Consider the following 10,594-nt stretch of genomic DNA (forward strand, 5'->3'; position numbering starts at 1 on the left):
TCAACATCCTCTCTATAAACATGTGTCCTGTGGCTGAAAAGAAATGGCTGGGTGAGTCCGTAAAGTCCAATAGGACATGTTTCTTCACATTTCAAAACATTCTCCCCCACGATAAAAATCGGGAAAGGGACTGTGGATTTGTCTCTGTTTGTTCGTCAAACGTGAACTCAGACAGTTCTGGGCTGATTTTGACAAAACTTGGGTGAATGATGAGTCTTGCCAGAGAGATCCTGCATTTACAAAATGACAGATTGGCCCAAAGCAGGAGCTATAGTAATTAACTGAAATATGTTGGTCACACGCGATCTCAATTGGCCCAAGGGGGTGGCCCTGCATCATTCGTATTGGACAAACTGTTTACTGTTGCCTTGTTTTATAAGTCACAATACAATATAGGCCTACTGAAAACTGTATACAGAGGGGAAAAGGGTAACAGTGAGTGCAATCCTTTCAACTCTTCAAATTCACCTCCCTAAACACAACTCATAACAAATAGCCTAGTGGTCCATCTTATTGCAAAACAACATTCAACTGATTAAAACAAACCTGTGCACATACACCCACAGAGCTTCATTACTGGGATATGTACAGTAGATTGGGTTTCGGAGCTTATTGTCACTTTGCCACTTAATCATTTGCATCCTTTGTTAAACGTATCTACGCCTTTTCTAATCCTAAATGTTATTCAGACACACACATTTGTGATCTTCAGCAAAACCTAGAGCAAGGATCATCAACTGAACTGCATGAAGAACATATATAATATTTGACTAAAACAATAATTTCAAACCTTGCTTACATTTGTATACAATCACATATCACTCTACTATGCGTGGGAATACTTTGGAACATATTTCCAAAAATAAAATAATTTGGAGCTGATTTGCTGGTGTTTTTAAAGGTTTGTTTTTAATTGTTTTTTTTGGTCAGAAAACTTGGGGGGGGGGGTTAAATAATAAAAATAAACATTTTTTTTAAATCACCCGTGGGATGCCAGTTGCGGAACCCTGACCTAGGGCGTTAGAAATACAAGGTTCCCACGCTGAGATCATTCCTTCACCGGCAAAACAATCTAACCAGGTTCTAACCAGGATGACGTCTCGTCCCCACTGCACTTTAAGATTGGTATAATTTGCAACAGCTGGTCTGTCTTAAAAAAATGACTGTCTTTCATAGTGTTTGGGAAAGCCTATAAAGAACATGACTAGAGTCCACAGGGGCCAGAGAAATACTCCTCCTGGCTTTCCCACACTGCTGTGCACCATTTCATCTCTGGGACAGACGAACCACTTCCTGTGTGCTAGTGGCCAGAGCTATAGCCATTAACCCCCTCCCAGATCACAGGAGAATCCAAGAACAGGATTCACATACTGAGAAAGACATATATTACATTTGACTAATATATATATGTCACATTAACAAAACAAAGGGGTAAATTATGGTGGAGAGTTTTTCATATCCTGATACTGAATGCTTTCAGATGGATGTAGGCCTACACAGGATAGAACATACAGAGTTGAAGCACAACTTCAGTAGCAGAAGATTTGGTCAATACCTGTACACTGAAAGCAATCTTGTAATGGTGCAGCATTAATCTATGAAGTACACAAGAATGTATGCTTTTTTTTTTTTAAACGTGCCACAATCAAATCAGTCACTATCTTGGGTTAATATGGTACTTTATGATTGTTATGTGGACAATAGGCAGAACTGTTCATATCCTGCAGGTGTTCACTGCACGTTCATAAGAGTACAGAATTGTTAAAAGATTGTTCAGTTTGCTTTGTTTGTTTCACTTTACTAAATTATGGTGTTGCCTCTTAGAATAATAATTGTAACCAACCTTGGCAACCATGTGTGCACTGTTAATAGCCTAAGCAGGGGGAATACATGCTATTTAGGAAAAAGCTTCCCATTTAAGGACCTTTAGAAATGCCTTTAAAAAAGTACATTTGAAACAACATCCTCAAGGGGACGTCTCCCTCATTGTTCACATTCTTTATAGACACTGACATTTCAGGGAATAGGTGAAGAAAATTCCACTCAAATGGGCACATCATAAATATTCATCACTCTTCAACATGTAGGGTAAACTGGGGAACAGAATTTGTTAACATTAACACTCCTGAACTTGCAATACAGAAATGTGAGACCAGCCTCCTTATTTATATGGCGTCATCATCATGTATTTGAGGGATAGGGATTCAGGAGTGGAGGACACTGTACTAGAAAGCCTGTCGAGTTCAATTAGAACATCTGCCTATTTGCTACATAACAGATCGTTACATCTTTTCTCTTTTTATACTGAACAAAAATATAAATTCAACAATTTAAGATTTTACTGAGTTACAGTTCATACAAGGAAATCAGTCAATTGAAATAAATTTCATTAGGCCATAATCTACGGATTTCACATGACTGGGATTACAGATATGCATCTGTTGGTCACAGATACCTTAAAAAAAAAGTTAGGGGCTTGGATCAGAAAACCAGTCAGTGTCTGGTGTGACCATCACTTGCCTCATGCAGTGCGACACATCTCCTTCACAGGCTGTCGATTGCGGCCTGTGGAATGTGGTCCCACTCCTCTTTAATGGCTGTGCTGGATATTGGCGGGAACTGAAACATGCCGTCGTACACGTCGATCCAGAGCATCACAAACATGCTCAATGGGTGACATGTCTGGTGAGTATGCAGGTTATGGAAGAACTGGGACATTTTCAGCTTCCAGAAATTGCGTACAGATCCTTGCATTATCATGCTGAAACATGAGGTGATGGCAGCAGATGAATGACACGACAATGGGCCTCAGGATCTCGTCACGTTATATCTTTGCATTCATAATGCAATCGATAAAATGCAATTGTATTCGTTGTCTGTAACTTATGTCGGCCCATACTATAACCCCACCACCACGGGGCATTCTGTTCATAACTTTAACATCAGCAAAAGGCTCGCCCACACACCAAAAACGTGGTCCGCAGTTGTGAGGCCGGTTGGAGGTACTGCCAAATTCTTTAAAACAACGTTGGAGGCGGCCTATGGTAGAGAAATTAACATTAAATTATCTGGCAACAGCAATTGTGGACATTCAGTCAGTATGCTAATTGCACGCTGCCTCAAAACTTGAGACATCTGTAGCATTGTGTTGTGTGACAAACTGCACATTTTAGAGTGGCCATATACTGACCTCAGCACAAAGTGCACCTGGGTCATGATCATGCTTTTTAATCAGCTTCTTGATATGCCACACCTGTCAGATGGATAGATTATCTTGGCAAAGGAGAAAAGCTCATTAACAGGGATGTAAACAAATTAGTTCACAACATTTTAGAGAAATAAGCTTTTTGTTCATATGGAACATTTCAGTGATCTTTTATTTTACCTCATGAAACATGGGAGCAAAACTTTACATGTTGCGCTTATATTTTTTTTGTTCAGTATACCCCCTGCTCTCTTATTTCTTTCCTAATTCTACCTCTACCTGCTACTAGCCCCACATCTTCAACCTCTAGTTAAATGTCTCGTGTGTTTTCAAGTCGGGACATGCCTTCTTCCTGCCCAAACTAGCCCTTCAAAGGCATACAGACATGCAAGTAATCAAAGCCTTGAATAGATAAAAACAAAAGCTTAAATCTTAACAAAAATGTGGTAATTTAACCTGTTTTAAGTGAATTACCATTAACACACATACTCAGTAGATTCAGCCTATGTGGAAATTAAACCACAAACTGCTTGAAGTTGCTGGTATTGTGGTTGAACCGATTGAGCCATCTGGACCAATTATTCTCTGGAGAATAAGATCAAACGCATGCCTACACAAGCATGATTGTGAATTAAAAGATTTGATTTGACTTCAACAAGTCAACTATCTACAACCAAACTTGGAGTGAAGTCAATGTTTCCTTCAAACAAAGGTTGGCAAACAAAATGTAAACAGAGGCCTGCCTAACTTAAAAAGAGGAAGACAGGCCGGCCACATCTGCCATTGTGGCTTTGAGTGGCTGACAAGCAGAATAGGTGCTCAAGCGCATTCTTTCCCATTCCCTCAGAATCACCTCCTCCACAATATGATTTTGCTTGGTTGGCAGAAATTCTGTGATTTGCGAAATGTGAACAATCTAATCAGTGAACTCATGACTGTAGAGTGATAATGGGACACTAGCAGAGGTCACTTCATGCCAAGAGTGCCAGCCTTGAGGGCTCTTGTGAGGTAATGTATTAATAGGACTAAGTCAAAAATAAAATTATATTAAAAGCTCAATGTTGCCAACAAATCAATGCAGGAAATACGTTGAGAGAATATGATTGTACAGAAACGTTTCACTTTTTCCCCACGTACTGCTTCACGTTTATTAATATCAACAACTTAAGCTTGAAAGGCATGTCAGATAACAGTAGTGTCCTTGCCATTTCTAGCAAGCACACTAATAATATCAGTAAGACAGTATCAACAATCCTAAATGTTAGAGCTCATTGAACCAGGAGTTTAGGTAATACCAATAGTCAATAGGAATTGTAATCTTGAGTGCTACTTCACAAAGGGAACAATGACATTTTACAGAGCTTAATCTAATCTCCCTCTTTGTGCATCAAATAGATACTGCAATCACACGGAACAGAGCAAAACATTTTTTTTTTTATAAATTCAAATACTACATTTTATTGTTGGACATAAATCTAAAAACACCAGTAAATCAACTCCAAGGGATTAGAATTTTGGAAATCTGTTTCAAAGTATCCCCACTCATAAGAGAGAGATGTGTGATTGTATACAAACAGAAGCAAGGTTTTAAATTATGTTTTAGTTTAATATTATATCTGTTTAGGATTCATGTGGTCAATTTCACCCTAAAAATTATTTGTAATTGACCATCCACAAAAAAAAAAAAAAAAAAAAAAATTGCGGCTGAATCTAGTTGTTGATCTCTGGCCTACTGAAGTGTATTGTGCTTGGACTGTGTTATATAGAGGAACGTGTAGTCCGCCAAAACAATAACGTTAGTTTTTGTTTCAAAACTATTTTTTTTAAAGTTAAGAATAATTATAATTAACTAGACAAAGTGCAGTTTACACCAACGTTGTGTCCATTTATAGAATAGGCGACTACAGCCTCCACCAGTTTATCAAAGTTTGCTACCTTAGGTTACAAAGAAGCTACAACGAGACCTATGACTAAACCGCTCAAGAATGTCTATAACTATTTAAAAACAGTAGTGCTGGGTTTATAGACAAAAACATTTCTCATAAATATCTTATGTAAAGTTTATCTTCTGAAGTAATCTCTGGAAAAGCCTTCGAATATTCCCATTACAATCATGAACCCGAAGGAGTTATTTTTTCTCTCAGTACAATGGCTTGTAAATGGGTCTTCTCCACAACATGATGTGACCCCCACTCAAACTTATGTCTGGCTTCATCGTCCATTCACCTGGCATGTATTACAAAATCCCTACAATACTCATTATACACAGATAGAGCTAAAGAAACACCCCATCTTCTTAGTCAAGGCTAGAACTTTTAGCTGTGAACCAAACTTTTGGCGCGGCAGCTTGCGTAAATCACGTTATATAAAAGAATAACTAATTATCAGAAATATATTCCTCTGTCTAAATGTAAGGCACGGAGAGCATGACAACTATATATATACAAAATCGGAATATACAAAGGACACGCAAATATCTATTTTATGAATATATTAGTAACTTTCATAACTGTCTCATGCCTGCCACAAAAAAACTAAGCAGTCAGTGTGATTGCCAGACGTTATTTGAAACATTGTTGCAAATCTCAGCTCTTCAGCTAGGATTCGTTTTCAAATTGCAACATAACTCTATTCTGTTCGTGGTTTATGATTGACAGTGACTTGTTTCGAAATCAATCTCTTCTCAGACTTAAATCCCCACCACCTAATCGGTATGCAGATGAGATGGTGAATAGTGCTGTTAAGGTAGCTAAAAAACATGATGCATTTTTTCATGTGTTTTAAACATAATCAAACACTTACCAAGATGAAGAGATAGATTGATTGAGTTTGGATACTGGATGCCCGCTAACATAGTCTGACTTTGCCACCAGGTGGTGTCCTGTTGATTGTTGTAATCGGTGAGGTACACAGCACTGTGATGTTGTCTACGATCGCTGGCATCGCAGATGTGGCACGACTTGGTGACCCCCGTAACCCCGGTTTGTACACAGTATTCTTCTGGGGGAGAGCCACAAGTATTGGTAGCTACCACAGTGACATTGAAAGCAGCGTTGACAAACTCTGGCATGCATCGCTGAGGCCGACTCGAATCATCAGTGCATTCATCCATAGCACTGTGGCTACATATAGCCAAACAAGTCAATGAAAACACAACTTGAATAAACCAACGCATTCTCAGCCCGTCTAAAGCAAAAGTTCAAAACTTTAACTACAGCTACACGAATCCCTCTACACCTTCGAACTTTTATATTTACAAAACAAGTAAAACCATGCGTTAAACTCTTTCAATATCTTCTCTTTTACAAATGAGTTTTTTTCGAATTCTCCTCCTTGCACTCGCGCACCCTTCTTTCTGTTTCCCAGACTCCCACGGTTTCAGTGCTTTGTGTCCACCGCCATTGAGAAACTTCAGAAGGGGGGGGAAACTATCCGACTACACCCTAGCAGCTACTGCGCAAGTCACGAAAAAACGACGTTGACTTCCGTATGGAGGATGCTTTGATGAGGAACGAATGGATGCAGCCCAGAGGATGGACAGAAGTGGGCGTAACATCATAAAATTATTATAGACACCCCTCTGTTTTAGTTTTGCACCCTTGACTGTGGTAATAGTCTGCCAGAAACGCAAAGCCGCACAGGAAGAGTAAACATTCAATACAGCACAATAGACAAACAAAACGTTTTTCAATGCCTTGTAGTGGGTAAGATTATTTCTTTGTTGCGACTAAAATGTCAACCAGTGGCGAAATCCACTCACAATGATCTCAAACTGTGTTAATAATACAAAATGAAATTAAACACAGACTACCCTTTGCTAATCAGGAAACTCTTGGGTATGTTGTGGTGGACTGTCATTACAATTGCTTTACAGAACCTGGTAAATTATAATTATTAAAATTGTAATTATTATGCCTCATCTTTGAATACTTAAAAGTCTAAGCCATGATGCGGGGGATTTAGCTATTTGATTTCGAATTTTAGGTGTAAAAAAGTACAAAATTATTTAATAAAATATTGAATATGGCCTTGAATAACATGTTCATAAATTGCAAAATACACAGTAAAAAAATGTATTATAAGAAACAAGGTTTTGAAGTGTCTGTCCTATATCTAGGATATAGGAACGCTCAGGAAATGTTTATTATTAAACATATTTAACTCCTATTTTGGGTAGGTACAACACTACCATACTTCCATAAATGTTTTGAAAACCGGTACTGGTTACCTTCAGATGAGTCCCATGACACTTGTGGGGGTCTTGAGCAAAACAGAGAACAACATTGTGTTTGTAAGAATCTCCCCTTTCCACAGTAGGGTCACATTAGCTTGTAACCCAAATGGTTCGGACGCTACAAACAGAAGTTGGCTAATCAACAGTACCGACCTCTGACGAGTTCCCTGACACTTGTGGGAGACGACCATCGTGTTCGTGAGAGTCTCCCCTTTCCATACAGTGATCATAATAGATGTAGGTCAAACCTTTTGGACGCTACAGTAGTTTTCGTGAGAACATTTTTGGGATGTCCCATGGTCTGACAAACGCCGCATTACACCTTTCACCACAGATGCGGAAATACTACAAACTGCAACATAGGCAGATGTGGTGGATTGAGATGCATCAAATGCAAAAAAAACTGATATTTCTAGCTTAAACAGACAGATTTTTAAAGGGATTTTTTATCATGATACTTACAGTTGAAGTCAGAAGTTTACATACACTTAGGTTGGAGTCATTAAAACTCGTTTTTCAACCACTCCACAAATGTCTTCTTCTCAAACTATAGTTTTGGCAAGTCAGTTAGGACATCTACTTTGTGCATGACACAAGTCATTTTTCCAACAATTGTTTACAGACAGATGATTTCACATATAGGTATCACTGTATCACAATTCCAGTGGGTCAGAAGTTTACATATACTAAGTTGACTGTGCCTTTAAAAAGCTTGGAAAATTCCAGAAAATGATGTCTTCTGATAGGCTAGTTGACATCATTTTAGTCAATAGGAAGTGTACTTGTGGATGTATTTCAAGGCCTACCTTCAAACTCAGTGCCTCTTTGCTTGACATCATGGAAAAATCTAAAGAAATCAGCCAAGACCTCAGAAAAAAAGTTGTAGACCTCCACAAGTCTGGTTCATCCTTGGGAGCAATTTCCAAATGCCTGAAGGTACCACGTTCATCTGTACAAACAATAGTATGCAAGTATAAACACCATGGGACCACGCAGCCGTCATAACGCTCAGCAAGGAGACGCGTTCTGTCTCCTAGAGATGAACGTACTTTGGTGCGAAAAGTGCAAATCAATCCCAAAACAACAGCAAAGGACCTTGTGAAGATGCTGGAGGAAACAGGTACAAAATTATCTATATCCATAGTAAAACAAGTCCTATATTGACATAACCTGAAAGGCCGCTCAGCAAGGAAGAAGCCACTGCTCCAAAACCGCCATAAAAAAGCCGGACCACGGTTTGCAATTGCACATGGGGACAAATATCGTACTTTTTGGAGAAATGTCCTCTGGTCTGATGAAACAAAAATCTAACTTTTTGGCCATAATGACAATCAGTATGTTTGGAGGAAAAAGGGGGAGGCTTGCAAGCCAAAGAACATCATCCCAACCGTGAAGCACGGGGGTGGCAGCATCATGTTGTGGGCGTGCTTAGTTGCAGAAGGGACTGCTGCACTTCACAAAATAGATGGCATCATGAGGAAGTTAATTTATGTGGATATATTGAAGCAACATCTCAAGACATCAGTCAGGAAGTTAAAGCTTGGTCGCAAATGGGTCTTCCAAATGGACAATGACCCCAAGCATACTTCCAAAGTTGTGGCAAAATGGCTTAAGGACAACAAAGTCAAGAAGGTATTTGAGTGGCCATCACAAAGCCCTGACCTCAATCCTATAGAACATTTTTGGGCAGAACTAAAAAAGCGTGTGCGAGCAAGGAGGCCTACAAACCTGCCTCAGTTACACCAGCTCTGTCAGGAGGAATGGGCCATAATTCACCCAACCTATTGTGGGAAGCTTGTGGAAGGCTACCCGCAACGTTTGACCCAAGTTAAACAATTTAAAGCCAATGCTACCAAATACTAATTGAGTGTATGTAAACTTCTGACCCACTGGGAATGTGATGAAAGAAATAAAAGCTGAAATAAATAATTCTCTCTACTATTATTCTGACATTTCACATTCTTAAAATAAAGTGGTGATCCTAACTGACCTAAGACAGGGAATATTTACTAGGATTAAATGTCAGGAATTGTGAAAAATCTGAGTTCTAATGTATTTGGCTAAGATTTATGTAAACTTCCGACTTCAACTGTAGATTGACAAACCGGTGCTTCAGTCGACTCTAGGGAGTTTTAACTAAATGCAATCTATTAGCTTCTAAAATGTAAGTAGGTACAGTACCAGTCATTCCAGGGTTTTTCTGTATTTTTACTATTTTCTACATTGTAGAATAATAGTGAAGACATCAAAACTATGAAATAACACATGGAATCATTTAGTAACCCAAAAAGTTTTAAATCAAAATATATTTTATATTTGAGATTCTTCAAAGTAGCCACCCTTTGCCTTGATGACAGCTTTGCACACTCTTGGCATTCTCTCAAACTGAGATTGGACTATATGTGAAAATACCTTCGGCAGTGTGAAGCAGAGGCAAAAACAAAATCCAGAGCTGCACATTAAAACCTACATTTTTGATTGAAACTAATCAAAGTCTGGTAAAGAAATCCCATAAGCTCGAGCTAAACAGGAGGGTTGTTGTCCTGCCTAAGTAATGGAAGGGGAAAACTGAACCAAAAGTAATTTTGCTGTGCTGTAGGTTCAGGGAGCAAGGTTAAATATACTCTGCTCGGCAAGAGTCTGGTATGACATACCAAGAATAGAAGTTTGGATGTAGTCACCAGTACTTTAGGTAGTTGTACCACCACAGTGTACAATTTCACTATGGCTATCAGATGGAGACTAGAAATTTAATGTGGAAATCTATTATGTCAAATGATATTGACATTGTTCCTGATATTTTATGAAAATAAGATATACTGAAATATGAATTAAAGTTGCAATTTCTGTCACTTACATTAAGCACTGCACAACACAGCACAATGATAGTCAATTTACATAATCACAACTTTAGTCAATGCAAAAAGTTATAATTGATGCTCTTATTGCTCTGGGTAATCAAAAGTCCTCCCAAGCTACATTTAGTCAATAACACAGCAATATGAACACATTAATTCAATCAAACGGTTCACTGTAGTTGAGTAAGTGTTCGGTTTAGTTTGGAACTCAAGTAGTTTGGGGTCCTGAGAGTTCTCTTTTTTTCAATGTTGCATGGCCCTCTACTATTCTTTCATTAAATGCTGACTAATTATATA

The 10,594-nt window shown here is 38.6% G+C and overlaps 1 protein-coding gene across 1 annotated transcript in view; it reads right to left on the reverse strand.

Moving 5' to 3' along the window:
• Positions 1 to 6,628, reverse strand: part of LOC106569067 (laminin subunit gamma-1) — an 84,554-nt gene extending 77,926 nt beyond the window's left edge. Inside the window, exon 1 of the mRNA XM_014140013.3 lies at positions 6,008 to 6,628. Coding sequence (XP_013995488.2) covers positions 6,008 to 6,380 — 373 coding nt within the window. The 5' untranslated portion in view covers positions 6,381 to 6,628. The remainder of the gene's footprint in view (positions 1 to 6,007) is intronic.
• Between the last annotated feature and the right edge of the window lie 3,966 nt (positions 6,629 to 10,594).

Source organism: Salmo salar, chromosome 14 (genome assembly GCF_965601325.2).
Source record: "Salmo salar chromosome 14, fSalSal1, whole genome shotgun sequence".
Classification (NCBI taxonomy): Eukaryota; Metazoa; Chordata; class Actinopteri; order Salmoniformes; family Salmonidae; genus Salmo; species Salmo salar.